General features: G+C 42.2%; 1 protein-coding gene across 1 annotated transcript; it reads left to right on the forward strand.

Annotated features, from left to right (window-relative positions):
- Nucleotides 1-3,332: 3,332 nt before the first annotated feature.
- rnd1b (Rho family GTPase 1b) lies at nt 3,333-10,635 on the forward strand. Its single transcript, XM_028410044.1, has 5 exons — nt 3,333-3,559; nt 4,061-4,148; nt 9,269-9,378; nt 9,462-9,596; nt 10,202-10,635. Exons 1-5 carry the CDS (start codon nt 3,440-3,442, stop codon nt 10,445-10,447), a joined length of 699 nt encoding a protein of 232 aa, XP_028265845.1. The 5' UTR covers nt 3,333-3,439; the 3' UTR covers nt 10,448-10,635.
- Nucleotides 10,636-21,638: the final 11,003 nt, after the last annotated feature.

Consider the following 21,638-nt stretch of genomic DNA (forward strand, 5'->3'; position numbering starts at 1 on the left):
AATGGCAGCGTCCAATTACGCACGTCTGCTTCCGCTGGTTTTCTAGACAACTTCCTGTTGACACAACAGAGATTTTACAAACAATATATTTGTAATTGTGACTTTCCTCCTCTTTGTAGGACTGGGAGCAGCCTGTATGCAAGTCTCATCTAGTGGTTCAAAGTGGTATTAGGCGTGGGGTACATGCAGCCTGAAGCTAACAGGTTAGCATGCAGTCTCTGTGCCATGATGCATGTACGTTTTACCTGATTACTACAATTTGTGAACTTAAAATATTACAAATTCTTTGTTTCTCTTTAGTTTGGGGCCTACCATCTTGCAACAAAAACTCACTGCTGCAGAATGCAAAGATCATTTCTTTGGACAAATAGAATGCTTCCATGGTTGATGTTTCAGCATCAGTGCCCTTATAAACAAAGCGTGATCCACTGTTAAAGCTTTTGGTGTGGAACATTTTAACTTAAACCTAATTTACCCAATTAACTGGAGCAGTAGGTCTGGCTTTGGCACTCAATAGTGTCTGACCTCACTAATGCTCTTGCAGCAGGAAACGTGCCTTATGTGGAAAGGCTTCCCAAAAGATTGAATTCTGTTAGGAAAGAGTATTTCATCTCACTGCTTGGTTAAAAATATATACTTTTAACAATGGGGCTCTGCATAGTCTCTGGTTTAATGTTTAGGCATGAGAGAGGCCATAACTTCACATGTGTGAGCCTGTACAACACATACCAGGTCTGTTTAATCAACCCATACATGCTCTGTGATGAGCTACAGTACATCAATCTGTTCAAATCACTCATAAATGGACCCATATGAAACCCGTTCTGATTCAGCATGTGTTCTTCTTTCTACAAAATGCCATATTATTACCACCTCGATCATAATCATCCTTTACCATCTGTTCTGTGCTTGTAATGCCACGTTTCATCAATTATTAGCCTAATATCGCTTCCCTCTTTGGTGCCATTCCCAGACACACATGGAAAAAGTGTAAATTGCCACTTAATGTGTTAGTCTAGAATGTCACATGTGAAATTCATGATAGAAATCCAGGGTTACAACACCATCTGCTGACAACTGCATGGTAGAAAATTAAGGAAGTCTCCCAGTCTACATTTCTTACCGTCTGAGAATCTTGACTCAGCTTTTGTCTGTTTTACTGAAGCCGTGTGCAGACTGCTGTCGCTCTCCCATTGTGTAGATGCTAATTATCAACACTGTCACTAAATAAGCATAGGTGTGATGGTTTAAAGTGTCAATGCTTTACCCTGGCAGTACTCACCCCCAACCCTCTCAGTCCATCCTCCACCCTCTTATCCTTGTGTGCCAGCCATATTGGACTGTGTCACTTTATGCCTGATGATTATTCACAGCCACCTGTCTCTGTCCCATCAGAGGAGCTCTGTGGTGACTACACAGCCATGCTGCAGCTAGCCATGTGTGTTTAGAAAGGTTAAAGAGAGTTCATATTGTGCAGCTTGTCCATCTAGACTTCTTCTGTTTCTGTGTAGAACCACTGTGTCGAAGTCCATTGAGCTGATCCATGTTTGTTCAACTGATTAGTCAGAGAATGTACAGACCACTATGTAAAATCTCAACATTACCACCACATTACCACTACAGTTTTAGAAAATTATTTGACCAAGAGAAATAATCATAAGCATCACACACAAACACTTTTTATGCATGAGACCTCTCAGCCTTTCTGGTTGTTATTAAACACTAGAAGAGAAGACGTAACATTTTAAAAAACATTAATTATGCATTATTGTATTATTATGCTTTAAAGTAAAATATTTTCTCTAAGGAGCACACTTTGCTGCAGTATGTAACTAACATTAAATGAAAAATTGTTGAAAAGTATAATTAATTATTAATTAATTAATTAATTAATTCCTAACTCATTAACTCATCTGTCTTTCTTTTCTCTTTTAAAAGGCTGGTTTTACTATTTACATAAATTAAAATATAAACCATTTAAGTTATTTACAGTATGGATATTTTTACTCCACTTCTGTGGCAGCTGTGAGGCTCTTCTGCCCATTAACTCTCCTGAATAAAGCGAGTATAGCTAATGAATAGGTTGGATGGATATTTAAATTAAACTAAACATAAAATGATACAGTAGTTCCACTCTTGTGCTCCACTTACTGCTGCCACACACACAGTCAGAGCCATGTATCTGATGACAACAAGACACCCTTGGCTGTAAAAGACAGACAGGCTCCAGCATGATTGGGTGTGAATGATATATGCTGTTTGTGAACAAAAGCAAATTGCTTTGACCCAAGGGGGCAAAAAAATCCGCAAAGCCTGTGACGGTTAACAGTAAGTAAATTAGCCAGGAGGTCTGCAAGACACAAGAGAAGGCTGTTAATTGACTTTTATCTAATAATTCCCCCCTACTCCTAACAATGAGACACTGTTTCCATACAGTAATAACCTTCAGGGTGTGAAAGTGAGTGTCTTGACTGTCTCCAGGGGGTTTGACCACCAGCACAAGTGAGACAAAAGACCTCTGACTTGACCCTGATGACTGGTCACCTATCAGGGGGGCTCACACCCTCCCACCACATATCAGCATGGTGGTAACACTGAGCGGCAGTGTGCAGTGACACACAGCAGACCTAAGTAAACAGCCACTGAGACGTTATTGTTAGAGGTGTAAGAATAACTGAGACCACAGAGAAATTGGCACACCACCACACAACTGCAAATGTGTATCATTCTAGTCTGTTTTAGAGAATTCCAGAGCAGTAGAAGAAGAAGGAAGGGCATTCCCTTGAATAAAATTATCCTGAGTGAAGTGCAAATGAAGGTAAACTAATTTGTCTGTGAATTGTTCTATCAGCCCTATTGTCTTCAGCCAGTGGTATGCCATTGATCCTCTGAGTCAAGTCAATTTAATCAATCAGTTTGCGTCAGGCCCAGTGACCGGGCCCTTGGGTGACAACAAAGATGTCTACTGGACCTGACAAGATTCTGGATCATTTCTCAAGTCTAAATATTTATTTTATAATATGTAATATTTATTTATAATAATATAATGATATTATATGATATATAATATCATTTATAATGCACAGGATTTACAATATTCTGGCAAAATGTACCAAACATACGGCTTTAAGGCCAGTGGTTGTCCCTCCATCCCTAACAGAGTAACTTGTTTTTTCTCCTGCTGAGAACATAAAGTGCAGGAAGAGGATGTTAGAAAGCCTGTGGAATGGTGCGCTCCTATTGGCTGCTGCGCGCTTGTATAAAGAGCCGCAGTGGCAAATTCAATCAGATCAACTGCGGGCATCCTCAGAGAGAGAGCGGAGAGTCAGGCACCGGGACGCGCAGTCACACGGGGAACATTTCTGAGCTGCGCTGCTGCTTCTTTTTGGTATTTTTTTAAAGAAAGGAAAAAGGAACACGCTGGACCGTCGCTAACATCATGAAGGAAAGGAGAAATACGCAGCCGCTGGTAGTGAGGTGTAAACTGGTGCTTGTAGGAGACGTTCAATGCGGAAAAACGGCGATGTTGCAAGTCCTGGCGAAGGATTGTTATCCAGAGGTATGCGCTAAAAATGTGAAGAAAACAGGCATCTGTATAAAGCTTCTTAGTGTTTTGTTGTAAATCAGACATGTGGACGCTCATGTAATGATGAGAAAATGGCAGGGGGAAACGGTGCGTCTGCTGCAGACAGTGACAGCTTGCATGCGCATTTTTCCAAAAAATCCTCCTACAGGCTTATTTTATGTGTGTTAACGCAAATGTTGTTGACTGCATCAGCTTTTCACTTCTTGGTCACAAATTGAAGAAAACTGTTGGTTATTTCATATTTTGTTTGCCTATACTAAACATTTCTTGCAGCTGCAGTAATCCATGTGATTGATTGATCCAGAATTCTTACCAAAGGGGGGGGGGATTGAATTTGGCCTAATATTTGTTTAGCCCTATCAGTGTGTTTGTTTTCTGTCTGCTACACTAATTAGCTGGAAAACTTGCATTACCTGTAGCTGACTTGACTGACACCTCCCAACTAATGGCATCATGCTGTTAATTGCTCCTCAGACCTACGTGCCCACGGTATTTGAAAACTACACAGCCTGTCTGGAGCTGGAGGAACAGCGAGTGGAGCTCAGTCTGTGGGACACTTCAGGTAACTGATCAGCCCTTTCTTCTGCCTGGCCTGTGATGACCTGTCATTCTGCCTGCAGCAGTTAACTGAAGGATGCAGGAATATGTAATGAGCGTCTGTAGAAATGAAAGCTATTTGAAGCCTTTGTTTGACTCTGACATGAAAGTGTTAACATGAAGGCTTGTGCGCTAGCCTTTTATTGCATCCATTGTTGCCGCAAAGGCACACAGGATTGTACTTGTTGATCTGCAGAGTAATTTTTCAAACCTCCTAATTGGCTTCTCTTTAAGTTGTGCGCTTTTGTGTGCGTCTGGACAAAAGGTCTGATATATCCACGAGTACATTTTGTGCCAAGCTCTTTCACTGGAAACTAGGCAGAAAGACAGTGATTATTCCGCCTCACTTGTTGTTAATGCTGACTTTGTGCATCATATGTTCATTCACACTCAGTGTGAAAAAGAAGGTCAATGTGTCATCGTAGATTTCCCGGGAGATCTGCTGTTTAGTGTGTTGACCTGATTACTGCGAACATGGGTCTGCAGCACCTGTTTGATTCTCTTCATACTGGCTGCACACATTCCTGTCCACACACACTGCTGGAGATATCTGTGGCCTCACTAGGTCACTGTGACAGAGTACAGTGTGTGTATGTTTGTTTTATATGCATGTCTGTGCACAACAAATCCTTTACGTAACAGACCCACTTGTACGAGATGATGCAGTATTTACTCCTATTTTTTCCCCTCATTATCACAAAGCGTTGACAGGCAGAAAAAAGTGAGTGTAATTCCCTCCCCAGACCAAATCCTGTTTTTTAATCCCAGACTGTGGACCTTTGGTCTGGGCAGCAGGAGTGGGCCTGGTGCCGAGGGATGATGGGCACACAGAGAGACATCCTGTTGAGCAGGAAGGTTTTCTAGAGCAGACAGATAGCAGGGAGCTCAGAAACTCTGGTGACCTGCATTCTGCTCCATATGCTGCCCTGGGTCACCCACTCAAACAGCATGATGCAAGGGATTAAGACTCTGAATAGGACCACTGGGCCACCGCTTCAGACTGACCCAATGAGTCTGAGATGCTTTCTTTCTTTCTTTCTTTCTTTCTTGCATGTCAGCCCTCAACCCATAAAACAATGATAATAAGCAATAACGTGATACAATAGAACACACTACCTAGAGTTGTCAGATAATAATGAATTAGGAGATAAATGAAGCAAAACTTTTCCTATTTTTTCTGGTCCAACATGGTGATGCCCGCCCTGCTGCTCAGGGTTCACTCTCGTTCCACTGAGAGAAGAACTTACATGACCCTCCTCCCCCTCATCTTTTATAGATGACTCTTTTATCAGATGTACCTCCTGTCAGCGACTCTGTGATGGATGACAGGCGTATAGTGGCATAGGGTGGAATAGGGGGTGTGGGTGAGGGGGGTGTTATTTGTTGGTCCCACTGTGCAGTTTCCCTCTTCTTACTGTAATTTGCTGTAATTGCGTGGAGTTGTGCCGCCACACCGAGAGGGTCTCCTCATTATCCTGGCTCCCCTTCATTGATTGGACAGACCTCATCACTGGCTCCACATGGCAGACAGCTCCTTCTTCCAGCTCCACCATGGATTTACAGGCTAAAATCAATCCACCGGTTTTAATCAGCCTGATCTGATCGGACATACAAGAGAGCGAGAGACAGAGAGAGGGGAAGGAAGCAAACAGCAGCATCCAGTAGCTATAACTCATGAATAGTGAACAATAAATCTCATTACCGTGTTTATCATTTATTTCAGGTTACATGATCTTGCTGAAAAAGGCTTTGAGTTTTAGAGGCTACTTTATACATGATCATTTATTGTATTATATCAAAAATGAGATTGATTTGGACTGAGGCCAGTGACCATTTAAGTTGATGAAAATCAGCAATCTGTATAATTTTCAAAGAAAGACAATATGGTGATGTTCAGTTCAATGGGACAAACACATATTATAAGCATTTTAGGGTACAGCCCTCAAATACAGAATCTTTAAGGGATACAATTATTAATTGTTTTCATTGGTCTTTAAAGCATCTTGTTAAACAACCTGACCTCAGCAGTAGCCACCCAGTGTTTGTTTGAGTGCAATGCACATAAAAACATAGATGGGAGAAGTTTCTCTTTGAGCTTTTTTCCTCACATGGTGCGGTTGTTGGGTTGGCTCTTGCATAGTTACTGTGCCCGCGGATTTGTGTGTAATTTAAGGAGGTGGAACAGTAGATCGACATTGCTGTCTTGGGGTGTGGTATTATTCTGTTTTCTATTGAATTTTAACACATTTAAATACATTGCAGTCAAACTTGATAATATTTGGTTTAAATCAAAGTGCTACTTAAATTTTTTAAGAGTATATCATGTTCAAAATTCAGTGAATGTCAGTGCTCCTCTGTCAGTGTCAGAGTAAAGCTTGTTAGCATTTCAGACGCGCTGATGCTCAGGAACAAAAGTCCATCCTCTCTCTCCCTGCAGGGGGCTTCAGCAGTAATTCTCGCTGGCTGATGTGAAACTAGGAAACAACTGGCTGATGCAATGTGGTCTGTCTTTCTGGCCCGAGCTGTGAAGTCTGTAGTTAGCAGCCATGGCCACGCCAAAGCTCCCAGTCGGCCCGAGTGTGGGTGTTAGAGGCAGGACTGTTCTCATCCCCTAAACCTGTGAGTCATCCCATCGCTGGATCATTAATCTGTCTGACCCTTGCAATCTCACTGTGAGAGGACTGCTAATGATGAAAACGGGCTATGTCACTCACTAGATTTAGCACACATGCACAAAAATACACTCAGTAGCAGCGGATAGTCCCCTCCCCCACCTGTATGCTCCAATACAAGGTCCATCGTCTCAGCCTGTGAAGCCTACTTCCACCCTGGCCCAGTTTCCACCTCGACACTCAGCTCTGGGCACTGCACCATCAAGACGGATGAAGTTGAGCTCAGAATGCAAGAATTTGGTTGTGCTCTTTTATTTTCCTGCCATGCCTGGAGTTAGTCAGCCTCATTCTGCATGTTTCATGCCTCAGAAACTCCCCATCTGTTGTACTGTAGGGGCATGCTGTTGAGAAAAAGAATTGAAGGAAAACATTTAGGCCGCTGAATGGGCATCGATCTTTCTATCCAAACCATTCTCTGATTTGCTGTGGTGGAGAAGGGAAGAGACTGAGACTGGTACCCTGTGATATCAGACTGCAGGGGGTGAAGGATTAATGGCATAGGAGGCCTCTTTGTGATGTGCCTCGGTAGGGTATACTCTTGCTTTTATTTTTTTCTCCAAGATTAGAAACTGGATCCTGGGGTGTCAGGAAAGTGCTGTCAAGGCTGCTGCACTATAGAATTTTAGGATCACTGATTTAGGTGTCTTTTCTTTAAAACAAAAGATAAAATTGATTAATATAGGCAGTGAAGTATGAACAAAAATCACCCTAGATGTGCCCCCTCCATCTTGGCGGGGCAACTAATTCATCAGCTTTATTGCAAAGGCTCTTGGACCTCTAGTGCAGCTTTCTATTGATTGCTGCGTTTAGATTAGTGACCATTAAATGCAGACTCACACCCTGCTTCCCAGCTCTGTGATAATCTGTTGTGGGAGAATACACACAGACTGTCATCATCCCAGTGGTGCTAATTGTTCTGATTTTCAGTGGGATAGCAGGGTTGTCCAATAACCGGAAGGTTGGTGGTTCGATCCCAACTCCTCCCTAGTCACTGTTGTTTGTTCTTGGGCAAGACACTTCACCCTAGCCTGTGGCGCGCCTTGCTAGTCATTGTATGACACTGCTTGTGCAGCAGCCGTAAAGAATTTCCCTCTGGGATTAATACAGTATCTAAAAAAAAATGATTAAAGAATACAGTCACAGTAAATTATTTTCCTTCATCAAAATGTTTTAGTTAATTTGTATTTACCTTTTTTTTTATTTCCTGAGGCCGAAGAATAGTTTTAATACAATTAGTGTGTCCCTTTGTTCTGTTGCAGCAGTGTTTACTTTCTTCAGGACACTGAGTCCTGAGGAATTTCATCACAGCTTGTCATTATTCCACTCACAGCACCCGGCAGCTGGCAAATTCAGCTTTACCCTTTGATAATGTGGAAGATCATTAAGTATTCATGAAGCTGATCTATATGCACACATCCATGTTCTGTGTGCCTCTTCGTGTTTTTGTCTAACGCATTGTTTTTTACGCTGTAAATCAATTAGGATGGTTGTGTAATATCTAATGAGTGATTACACACCGCTGCTTTTGTTATCTGCTGCTATAAGAGGAACACTGAATCCCCTTTGAGAGACCAGAGTAAACATCTTAATCCCACTGAGCTACCCTTCTTCTTTTTCATCTGATAACACAAAATTGGCTCCACTGCTGGCTGCAGTCAAATTTACTGCGTGTAATCAGGTGTGCTGTTGGCATGTGTGTTTTTTTGTGTGTGTGAGATGGGTGTAGGTCTGTGGTCCCCAACTCTGCTGCAGAGCAGTGGAATGTCCCCATCAGTAGGTGGGTGGGCAGTTTGTGGTGTAAAATGATTGATTGGCATTTAAGGCAAGGCTTTATAGAGAGGTGGGAGGAATGGCTGATGTAGATGGTGGATTCCAAGGCTGTTGCTGTGGTAACAGAGGGACTGGAGGTATTGCGTGGCGAGCAGAGGGTTTTTTGGGGGTGGGGGGGCAGCTTACTTAAGGATTCTGAGCATGAGTGGGAGCGTCTGCCTGCCCCGAGCCCTACCGTTCCACTTGCGTAATCTACTGCAAGAAAAGATCAATGAGGATTTAGTGCTCGATTGTCATCTTCTCCCTCCTCTGAAATGCCAGCAGAAGAGATAGGAGTGGGGAAAAGAGCAGTTTCAGTGACTGAGAAGTGTAGCTCAGTGGGAGAAAGGGATGCCAATTGCACATAATCCCAGCAGTTGTATTCTCCCTTTATATCTGTGCTGCTCAAACACATTTTTTGGTTACTATCTGTCTTAAATGTATTCATTAATTTTTGACTTAGCATATTTAATTTACAAATTTACCCTAAAGCCTCTTTGATGTGAAAATGCACCCTGTAATGTGGTACAATAAACATATGTGCATTTCCAGTTTGTTGTGTTTCCTACCCATATTAACACTACTCTCTTTTCTTTCCTCTAAGGTTCTCCATACTATGATAATGTGAGGCCCCTGTGCTACAGCGACTCAGATGCAGTTTTGCTGTGTTTTGACATCAGCCGCCCAGACACTGTGGACAGCAGTCTGAAGAAGGCAATGGCTTTACTACTTCACATTGTATATTTACAGGTTTAATGTATACTTTGGCTATAATGATTACCTTATTGTCTCCACAGTGGAAGACTGAAATCCTGGACTTTTGTCCCAGCACACGTATCCTGCTCATTGGCTGTAAGACTGACCTCCGCTCAGATGTTTGCACGCTGATGGAGCTGTCCAATCAGAAACAGACTCCCATCACTTATGAGCAGGTGAGGCAAAAGAAAACATGCAAAAACAACAAAAATACATGCATTACAAAATATACTGGACACAATGGTTTAGTTAAAACTTCAGAAATTACTGTTTCCATAATCATTTTCAGAATTTGACCTTTTATTGACAATGGAAAAAGAGAAAAAATTTGAGGAGGCATGGTCCATATCACCTTTCATGCCCTGGTGCACTATATTGCCATGCACAAAAAAGTAATGTAATATGATAATAAATGTAATATGTTATTCATGTATTCTTCATCCGTGTTCTACAAAAGGTCAGATAATTTTTCAAAATTTTCAAAATGTTAAATAGAAAAATGTTTCTTTCAACCTGAAATGTAGCTTGTTCACGATGCGTACAGCTAAGAAAAACAAGTACCGGTATAAGTGTAACATATTCTGAATGTAGTGTAAACATGTCCACAGAAGCCTCCTAAAACCTAATTATGCTGTGTTGACATATCCATGGTGTTTATGTGACCCTGTTTCAAATTCAGACTGCTTGTGTGTAGGTAAACATACTGATGGACTGCACACAGGAATGGGTTTAAAAAGTACAATATAATGAACAGCACCCTTTATCACTGAATCTATTGCAGGGTTCTGCTATGGCCAAGCAGCTGGGTGCAGAGGCTTATCTGGAGTGCTCAGCATTCACCTCAGAGAAAAGCATCCACAGTGTATTCCGCACCGCAGCGATGGCCTGCATCAATAAGCTGCAGCCTCTTCCGAAGCCCAGCCCCACCCGCCGCCTCTCCAAAAGACTCCTCCACCTGCCCAGCAAGTCTGATTTGCTTTCCTCCACCTTTAAGAAGGAGAAGGCCAAGAGCTGCTCAGTCATGTGAGTGGAGATCTCTTGGGTTCCAGTCCTCACAGTCCCCAGCCCCTGCCTCTTTGGTCTCGGGGAAGGGGGGGGTGGGCACGACGGGTTTATCAGGGCTACCTGATGAATCCTTCCCTCACCCCCCCCAGAAACCAAACACCCCTCAGAAGAGGTGGACACCTCGCTGTCCACTTGCTCCTGAACCTTTTAGCGCACATCCATATTTTTCCACTGATTATCTTACTTTCGAAACAGTATCTGTCAAGGTTTGATCATCGAGCTATCATTTTCTCACCTGTAAACAGTATGCAACTACAATGGTGTTACATCTGTCTGATTTTACAATCTATAGGCACATGTTGATTTTGTCCAAAATGGAAATGTGCAACGTGTGACGTTTAATCTCGTGATGTAAATGCCTCAGACAATTCAATGGATATTTTTCTAAGTACAAAAATAAATCTAGCATGAAGCCGTCAGGAATTAGCAAAATCCTGTGCATCCCTCTCCGTAAAGTGTGTGAGGTGTCAAAATAGCGTGTCACTGGTTTTAGTGGAAGTACAGAGGTGTACAGGGAGTAGTGGGACAAACCCTAGTGAGAGCTATTACATAGAGAGTCGTTCTTATTATCTCAGCGGTGATGAGAGCGGGGATAAGAGCTGTGAGCGCAGGCTGCTGTACAGACAGCAGTCTAGACTATCTGAACCTGCACGGGTTTGTTGATGGTTGTGTAGCTTTGGACAGCGCTGCTCCTCAGGCTTTGAGTGGAGGAGGCACTGTGTGTACAAAACAACGACAGAAATGAGGTCAAAACATATAAAGGGAAGTTTAGCTGGGCTTCCGGTGTCTCTGCTGTCACTGCTAGAGTCTTATCTCTGGTGATGGGACAGACACATTTTAATAGACAAGAAAAGATGCTTTTGTTGTGACCAGGAGCGTAAACACAAACCGTGTGGAGCTGTTGAGTGTTATCTAAGAAGCTCTGGCTGCGTTTTGATGCCAGATTTAAGTGTTAGGAGGAATATTTAAAGGTGTAATATCACTCCTACCTTAGTCAGAAAATCTGGTTTGTATTTGTGAATATTCTTTGGAAAAAGATTTGTAGCATTGCATTATTGTTGACAGTTTTACAACAATTCTCAAATGGTATGCAGTTTTGGAAAAAAAAAAGCCTTTCATATCATGTTCCCAGACGTCAATGACATTTTTGTATACTGTAGTAATATGCCTGTGGATTTCTCATATTTGCATCAATCAAATGTAGCACTCCCAAAATGATTCTATTCTTCCAGCGCAGACTTGTTACTCTATTGACCTCCAATAAGCAGCACTTACTGTGTTTGTATACAGTTACTACAGAGAGCAGATATTGGATGCTTCTCTGAGCTTAAATCTTTGGCTTCATGGTTACATGTGTGTGCAGCATTGATCTCTGTGCTTCTAACCATAAAGCAATAATGATTTAAGTGCTTGTGATGCAAGGTGGCAATAAAGACGCAGCTTTGTGATTACCGTCATGCTATAGTTGCTTCATGGACATGTTACAGACTGAAACCATCTCTGCTGTACAAAGAGGCTGCTGATCTGCATTTGCCCCCCCTTTTCCTCCATATAAGTAGCCAATAAACAACGACAATATTGTGCTGTGAAATAGAGTATGTGAATAAGAATGCCCTTTGAACTGGAGATGCTAGACTTCTACACAATAAAAAGACAGCAGGACTTGATTTGCTGGTGTGAAAAATTGGAAATATATTTAAATTATTAAAAAATATTCATCAAGGGCTTGAGTGAGGAAGTCAGAAAAATGATGTGGGACTGAAGTAATCAAAATGCACAGGCTGGCCCTGTCCAAAGAAAGCTATTTTTCCATTCTTCTCCTTTGTGTGTGCCTGTGTGCGCGCCTGCGGATGTGGTTGTGTATTCAGCATGATGTGAGCCCCCCTGTGTTGTTTTGGAAATATCCTCCTGAAATGGTTGTTGTGTCTTTATGGAGCTGTAGACTGCCCCCCCCCCCCCCCCCAGTAGCTGAAGGAACTTAAAGTGGTGATTTGCACAAAGGCTTCCAGTTCATGGTCACACACCAAATTCCTCAGCATTGCCTAGCAACAATTCAGCGCAGAAAACACAGAGACTGGCTCTTGGGTTGGTTGTGTGGACAGATAGGGTTTGCTCACAAGCAGACATCCCTACATCCATTATTACAGCTTCATTTTGTGCATTTTTGCCAAGCTTTCTTGATATTTTTATTTAGGTTAAGGAGCTGATGCCGGGCCTTCTAAAGTGGGCGGCTCAATGACCATGTCACTTAATATGCAGCCTTTGTGTTGTAGTCAGTGTGTGGTAAAATGGTGCAGTCAAACTCCTAAGCATGTCCTATTAAAGTTGTATGATTGTACATACCGTCTCTTGTTTTATAGTCATTGTAAGGCATCTTCAAGGATGCCACATGAAATATTGTTGCTGATCTGTGAATATTTATTTGGTAGCTATCTTTGCCTTTTTTGATTGACTTGTACATTTGTTTAAAATCTATTTTGGAATTATGGATTATTTTTCTTTTTGTTTATCGCTGTGTTAAATAAAGCTTGCCCTGTCTGGCACCTTTAATTTGCTGTTTCTGTCTCTTTAATTTACGAAAGCATCCCACTGAAAATGAACATATATTAAATGTAGTGTGTCTCTGCAGGGACTGAAGTGCTTATCTTATCCACTCTATCAGTTGTGTCACTGCATGCAGAGCATGTCTCAGTAAGGATAGAGGATGGAGAGAGGATAACTGTCATTTTCCATTACTTCCACCCTGATCCCAGATCACTAGATAGATCTATAGATCGATAGATGCTACTTATCTTCACCACATCTGGTAGCTGCCAGCTGCTGAGGTGTCTAAAACTGGCCTGATGCCACACAGTGTGGCAGCGGTGCCAGCAGGCCGACATGTGGCTGCAGCTGAGGAATGTGATGCCTGCAGTAATATCTGTCTGCATGGAGTTTTTAGTTTGTTGTATTGGTAGCAATTACAGTGTCTGTATTTAATGTGTCCAATAAAGTTCAACATGTCAACATGCACAGTGACCAAATTCATTTATAGCTGAAATGTACATGGGGCTACTAGCATCACCTTTTAAATGCATTTGCATTCTATGTCAATAAGACGCACCATACAAATGGACAAGATGCTGTTTGTAGTTTAACGGAGGATTCTATGGGTCATCAAAGAGATCCAATATATTTCTTCACATGGAAACAAAATAAAATATGTGCACACTGTAGAATGCCAAAATGCTCTGAATGCTTTATGAAACTATTGTCAAAATGTTGAACCCAAGTTACCCTGACCCCATTTTTTTGCTGCAAATCTGCTGCTAAAAACAAAGTGAATTATGGGCCATCAATGAGGTGAAGGCTGGAACACCTGAGGTAGAGGCTGACATTGTGCACATAGACACACACAAAAGGGGTGTGAGGACATGTAAATGGGCCACATACGCTGCTAGTCGTAGTAAATTAGGCCAACATCTGTACAGGCACAGAGGGTTCAGTTGCCCGCTCAGCTGTGGCTTGTACCTCGAGGGTTTGGTTAAGGAGAAGTGGCATCATGGCACAGTTCAGTGAGCTTTCAGGATCAACTCTGCCACTTTGTTAATACTTTGCCATCCACAGCCACCTTTGAAAAGTTCTTTGTCTCCTACACAAGCAGTGGGTCACTTTGGCCAAGGATTAGTGTGTTTCCATGAACAAAACCCCAGGAGGGAGGGCATGTAACCCACACGAAGTCAATTTCTGAGCTCTACACAACACAGATAACCACATCACATTAAACACATATATATTCTTATTGTCATCCAAATCTATATCCTTATGATTGTCAAATCAGTCAATGTTCTCACCAAAATGACCCAACTATAAGTGGCATGATAATTAGATTGAAATTCAAAGAATACCACAGTGAGTCATTGTTCATGCTGCATTGGACAGTTTATCTGTGTGGTGGCTGGGTGATCTGAGGAGAGTTATGAGGAGACAGCCCTCAGTGCTGTTAAATAATATTAACATCATAATCTGAGTCCTCAGATAACTCTTTGTAAGGCCACACCACATCAGCATGTTGCAGAAATAAGCTGCTTTAATGTCATTTACTGTTTGCTATTTATGTACAGGCATATATATATATATATATATATATATATATATATATATATATATATATATATATACGCTTCATCCCCTATCTGCAGATATGTGCTAATCTATGATTACTGATGAGGTGTGATGTGGCGTAGAGTCCTGCAGTGTGCTCTCGCTCTCTCCCTTTCTCTTCTCTTGCTCGCTTTCAGACACACAGACACCAGATTCTCTTCCTCTGCCGCAGTGCAGGGCAGGGCCAGAATATCCAAACCTATCAACTTCCTTTCTCACAAAAAGGTGGCGTATAACTGGATTTAAAAGGACAGGATCACAACAGTCCTAAAGTTAAAGGTATATGTTTTCCAATCGGCCTTTTGCAGAGTAAAAAGTAGACAGATTATTTTTTAAGGATGAATGTTTATGTATTCATGAGCAAAATCGTTAGTTGCTTTAGTTGTTTTTTCCCCACAGGGCTTGTCTAGAGTTCTGCGGGAAACTCCACAGAAGTTCATTTGCCTGTTTACCTATTTATTGCAAACAGAAATCTTACTTATCGTGATATGCTTGTGAACATGAGCACACAAAGACTGCGTGTTTGTGGCTGCAAACACTCTTTGCATCAGTATTTGACACGCACACGCACGCACGCACCAACTGTCCACCTGAAGTCATCTTCCCTTTCAGGCTCAATAAGGACTACACACTACATCGCAGCTCCTCTACAACCCCCACTTATTCTATGTGTGACCTCTGACCTCTAAACTCCCTTCTGTGGCTAAACCTATAGCTCCCCTAGAGCTCTCTTGACTTTGTGTTTCCCTGGCAGCAACACCAATGAGTTCAGTCAAATGTGAGCAATTGTTTAATGTTCCCTGCGGCCACAGTGGGAAAACTGTATCTCTGAAATGGAACATTTTGATGTGTTTTTTTCAAAGGCAGGAATTGTGTTGCTCTTGGGACACATTTATGTCAGTTAGCAATAATGTGCAAGAAATTAAGGCAAATCATGCAAATAGACAACATGCTCCTTGTGATCACCGGGCGACCACACACAAAGACCAGGGCTCTTTCTGCTGTGCACAATATGAGCATTTTTGTGCACGAAAGGACGAGGAGGAACACTCAGCTGTGCCTTTAACACACAGACACACACGCAGTGGATTTGGCTATAGGCCACATCCCACATGTGTCTGCACAAGCCACAATAACACACAGAGATCCAGCACAGTGGCCATCAGCATCATTCCCTCAGCTGCACCAGTGGAGAAATAAGCAGGGTCTGCTTTGTCCTTCATGCTGATTAAAATGCTAGATTAGGTCAGCTGCAGCAGACTGAGTGCACAGCAGTAATAATTACTCCATAATTACACCACATTGTGTCTCTGCTGTGCTTCACCACCATCATTTAACTTTTTACTCAGCAGTCAGGTGCCTGGAAGCCCTGCTTTACTTGCTCACATAAATGTTCCAAATCTGGCTGCCTGAAGTGATGGATAGACTTCCTTTGTAGCTCAGAGAAAACATGAGCATCCATTAAAAGGACCAGTGCATTCCTACAAAGAGGGTGAATCTCCATCATGTGCGTGCGACTGTTATCCTTAAGGTCCCCGCAGCGATCAGAAGTGTTAGTGGGGGAAGGATGGGAGCCAGACAAAGGGGAAGGCTGAGCCTACTGCAGGCGGCACTCTGCTCATTTTTGTCTCCACCACTCCTCTTTAGGGAACCATGGCTACAGGCAAGAGCATGTGCTTTTAGTGGTCCGAGGGAGCGTGAGGTGTTTTTGCGGCTTAGTCCAGGATGCACACAGGACTAGAAGCCCTCCCACTGAGCACTAACTCTCCTGCTCTTACCCTGGGGGGGTTGGGCAGATGAGAAATAAGGAGATGGGAGTCTGAGTAAAGGCTCACAGGGAGTGCTGGTGCAAGAGGATATCGTCACCAGCTTTTGAGTCTGATGTTAATTTTACTTCCAGATGAAGGGGGCTTTGAAGAGAGAACTTCTATATACATGGCCTGCTGCCACAGATACGGACTGTGTCAGTGTTAAAGAAGAGGGAGTGAACCAACGAGAAACACTGAGCAGTACAATGACATTGATTCTTAGTGACAAGAGAGCTGTAAAATCACTGAGAACACACACACTAGAGACATGTACTTCCTCAAAGGGGGAACTGAAGCATAGAGCCAATGCAGATTACATAAGCACTGCATTGGGAAGAGGTCTTTGCTGGCTGGCAGCAACACATGAAACTGAAATGTGCCAAGTTGCAGTGAAGATAAGAAGATCAATAAACAGCCTATGACAAACATAACAGAGGCATGGTCAGTCTTTATTTCCAGGAAAGCAAGACTTAGCTTTGTAATTACTTAACTGGCATTTTGATTAACTGATCTGCCACATCTTCTTGCAGGGGTAGTCATGACAACAACAGGTAGTGTATCTATGCGAAAAACATGTTTATTTTTTGATAGACAAAAGGAAGACACACTCCTGCAGGATGTAATGGAGCTGCACATTTCATATATCAGCTCTCTCTCCCCATCTACCCAAGTGTACATTCCTTTCTAACACAGCTATCAAGAGCAGTTTAAGCATAGTCACTGAATCTGAGATGTTTGTTCCCCAAGCACATGCAATGTACATATCCTGAAGCAACAAGACAGGTGAGTCCTGTCTGCCAGCCTGCAGCCAACCTGAGCATCCACAAAGTCTCAAGCACCGCCACCAACCTCTTGGACAGGATCACAGGTCGGTCATGATTTTTAGACAATTAACTATGGCCAGTGTGTCACAATACGCCAATAAATGTAACGAATAGCACAGTGCATCGATCATATTTGCAGCGTTGTTGGTATTGCCATATTTGTCTGCATTTCAAACCGGACAAAACAGACCACGACCACTAAGGCACACAACCAATGTGCTTTGATTTGTAATGGAAAAAGGTACATTTCATTCTTGTCTCAAATGAGATTGCCACCGATCAATGGACATAAGCTGTAGCAGCACCTATCACAATGGGCTGTAATGGTCTGTAACAGGTGTCTGTCTGTCCCTCTGCATTTATGATATATGATTATTGATAAAAGAGAAAAGTTGAAAAGATTTTACATAAAATCATAATTGTGCAAGTGAGTGTTCCTGTTTGCCAAACCTGTCTGTGAGGAGGAAATGTCTGCGCACACCTCGTCTCTTCATTATTCAGTTACACAACTACTGATGACCATTACAATTAAATCTCCTTTTATCTAAAGTACGTTTAGATGAAATGAGTTTTAATCAATGCATTGTCTAGATACTGGAACGCAGTCTGTTACTATGCAACACATCAGCTCCACAGATATTCCCGCGGAGGATTTTCATCCGCCATCTGTCTGCATCCTCCCTCTGAAAGCTGTTTCTTCTTTTTCCTCGTCTCTTTGACTCACATATTCCTGAGTTTTTTTTTTTTATATTCGCAGCTGCTTGGGGCAGAGTCTCTGGAAAGTAAATTTGCATTTTCTCCCAGTTGCTATCCCTTTTTCCTTGAAACTGTCTATAAAAGGCTTAGAGACACCTTTATGACAGGCATCAGTATGCCACACAGACACTCACTCTCTCCCTCTTCTCTGTCTCTCTCTAATTACTGACATGGCCTCTGATATTCGGAAGAGCTCTTATGGGGAGACAAAATATGAATAAACCTACATTATATTCTGTTAATATGACTTACTGTATTGCTGTCATTGTGCAGTAATACTGTAAAATGACAGTAATATAATGATTCATATGCTAGAATTAAAGAACGATTGATAAATCAGTGAATGTAGAAGGAGATGAGTCTTCTCACTCTTAAATCTTATTTTGAAATTTGTGAGTCAGCGCTTTTAATCACTTGAAACACAAATCACTTTACTCTGTACCCAAGTGTAAATATATCACTACATTTCTGTCATGACTGCAGAATTGTTGGTTTTTAATGGAGTATTGTTAGTCCACTTAGTTCTGGTAATTTTGTATTATGTCGTTTTTGACAGAACTGAAGTGACAATCATCATTAAGCATCACGCATTGAAAGGCTAAGATGTAATTTTAGCATTTTCTAAAGCATGTATTTTAATCCTGCTGCTGGACTTTCAGGTTTAGAGACCTTTACCCAGCTAAAAAGATCTCAGGATCCTCTTAGCTGCATCACACTTTAGCAAACAGTTTAGCAAAGCAGGGATTCCTCTTCATTGGTTGTACAATGTCCACCATAAAGTGTGATCTATCTTTCTAATGTCCTCCAGGAAGACAGCCTTGTCCCCACTGAATTTGACACCCCGTGTACCTGAAAGGCTGTGGCTGGCCTCCACTCTTTCATCCTTTAGAGAGGACAGACATCTGGCAAAGACAGCCTCCCCTGAGACAGAAAGAGCAACACAGTCAGCTCTCTGTGTACATGTGTTCATTCAGCCCCACACACACAGAGAGCTTCTAGACCGTCATTCAGATCTGCTGAAACCTCACACAACACATTATCATGTTTGATTTGAAAGTCACAGCAACAGTATGCCAACATTGGGATCATTTCAATGCATCAGCATAATGTATTTATTCTGTTTTCAAAGTGGGCAGATCAATTCTGTATTAAAAAGACCGGCAAACACCAGTTTAAAAGGTATCAAGATGAGACGAAGAAAACCTGTCTCAGCATAAATGATGCAATAGTTTGAGAGGAGCGGTCTGGTGAACTGGCCAAGGGAGGATAGTTATCCCTGTTGGGTCAAACACCCAGCCATACCTATTGTACAGACTAGCTGTACAGCCTTTTGTATGCACTCTCTCAATCACGTGTTACAATAGAATTTCATAAAATACCATAACCTGTAACCTACCTGTATCTGAGATGATTAAGCTTTCTGTTTATGGTGATAACCGCTCTGTTCCATGACTCAGCAGTGAGTGAACTGTTTGTTGCCATAAGGTGCAGCTGATTCATTTGCTAATTGTAGGAGTCCTGCTGGGCCCCTCTGGAAGTGTGACATCACTGTGTCAACAAACCACAGGTGAAGTCAGGTGCCCTCTTCAAAACCACAAGGATTTCCTCGTCTTCACATAAGGAACCTTCAGACAGAAAATCCCTGAAAGTTCTGTTTAGCCAGAGCCCGTGTGGATCTGCATCTCTGCAGGGATGTCACTGAAGAAAGAGTTACATCATTTATGTTGAATAAAATGCTGCCTACACAATGTAATATACACAGTTGTGCAAGCACAAAGTTTTCCTTGAGCTTGTTTGTATATACAGTGTATTTTTAATCTGTAAAGCCTCGGCAGCTTGTGCACAAGATCATGCCTAAGCTCAGTTCTTGTAATAATCATGATGCCAGTTCCTGGTAAAAACAACAGGTTAGCACTAAATACTTTAATCATCCTACAACAGACTAGAGATGTAAATAAATGTCCTTGAACATATCTAATTTGGATTTTTGGTTTATATCATACATCATACTTCCATTTATTGAACCTGCTGCAGTCCATGCTTCACTGGTGATATAACTAATTCAGTGAGCAGTATTTTAATGATATGCGCGATGCCTTCACAAAGACATTTTCAGTCTGCCTCAGCCGGATTTTTTCACCAATAGACAGACAGCTGTTGCAGTCGTGCAGAAGAAAGACAGACTTTGGTTAAGATTCTTCTTTGTAAAATGATAGAAAGCTCATGCCAGTTGTCATGACAGCCAGAGCTAACTACTCTTCGATGAGGCACTCAGAGAAGGAACGGCCAAGGCTAAGTATGTAGACAGGAGGACAACAAAGGAATTCCTTAACGCACCTAGACGAGGAGCTACTCTGGATTTCTGCTCAGCTTTTCTTGAATATTTTCAGTTTCAGAACATTATAAGGTTGTGTGTGCTATGAACACGATGGGCACTTATGTAAGTTTGCACAAACAATTGCTGGGGGCTGCTTGACCCTCTCTCATGGAGGATAGATGATGGAGCCGTCATTCTCATATCTTAGAGGAACCCGGCTGTTGCTAATGAAGAACAGCTTGAGAACAGCCTTCAATCTGCGATGCTGACATCCCAACCAAAGACCCCCGATACTTGCCAGCTCTGCTGTTGTGTCCTGTCAGTGAAGTAAGTAAGTAAATCTGTCAGCATTACTAAGAAAAGCAGAGGGTCTGTTCTGCTAAATCAGGCATACAAAAAGCCATATAACCCCAGCTATGAATCAGAGAACAGAATGTGAGGAACTGCCTCCACTGACACACATGCTCATGTATTCACTAGTGCAGATCCGTACATACTGTATGCACAGATGCAGTCAAGGGCACACAGACAAAAGCCACAGAAGCACAAGCACCCACACACCCACCTTCACTTTGCTGTTCTTAAGCAAACAGCCTCAGGCACAGTGAATGAGCATGTCGGCAGTGTGGGCTGACATTCTGTCACACAAAGAGGGTGTATGGAGACAGATGCCTCCTCAGCTTCCTCCTGTCCATTTACCAAAAATACAAACACAGCTTTAAATGTCACTGTTTATCCTTTATGGCAAGGATGCAGATTTTAATTTAAATACAAAAGGGAAACTAGGTGAAGATATAAATGCATGCCTTCAAAAGGTATGCCAAAAAGTAGGTTACGTCTGGAGGAGTTGATCCTCATTACAGCGAAGGGGGGAAGAAGAGTAGCATCCCATGCATAGGTATAGCTGTGATTGGGTGGCTTTAGCACCAGAGGATGAGAGGATGAAAGGATGAGTAGGCAGGCAGGCAGGCAGGCAGGCAGGCAATGTGCCAGGGTTCTCCCCACAGCCAAAGACACTAATTAAGGAGCACAGTGGGTAAAGAGGGCAAGAACAACAGCTCTGCATTGTCACATAATGATTTTCTCATCCCCAGTACAGGAAACACTGCACATCTCTCATCTGATGCACACCTGTGTGTCTGTCAGCCGAGCAGCCGTCTAGTCACACCCAGAAACATGAAATCAACAAAGTTCTATTTTCAGAATATTTAAGACTTCCTGGTACAACATGCAGAGGAATATTTGATCAAATAATGAATGAACACAGCTGAATATACACTGGGTCTCTCACTGTCATCTCTGTCC

The sequence above is a fragment of the Parambassis ranga genome, chromosome 7 (assembly GCF_900634625.1).
Source record: "Parambassis ranga chromosome 7, fParRan2.1, whole genome shotgun sequence".
NCBI lineage: Eukaryota > Metazoa > Chordata > Actinopteri > Ambassidae > Parambassis > Parambassis ranga.

Excerpts from the sequence above, each read along its gene's own strand:
- rnd1b (XM_028410044.1), top strand. The coding sequence starts at position 3,440 with ATGAAGGAAAGGAGAAATACGCAGCCGCTGGTAGTGAGGTGTAAACTG. Across the intron at positions 9,379-9,461 it reads TGGACAGCAGTCTGAAGAAG|TGGAAGACTGAAATCCTGGA; the intron begins GCAATGGCTTTA and ends TTGTCTCCACAG. Across the intron at positions 9,597-10,201 it reads CTCCCATCACTTATGAGCAG|GGTTCTGCTATGGCCAAGCA; the intron begins GTGAGGCAAAAG and ends AATCTATTGCAG.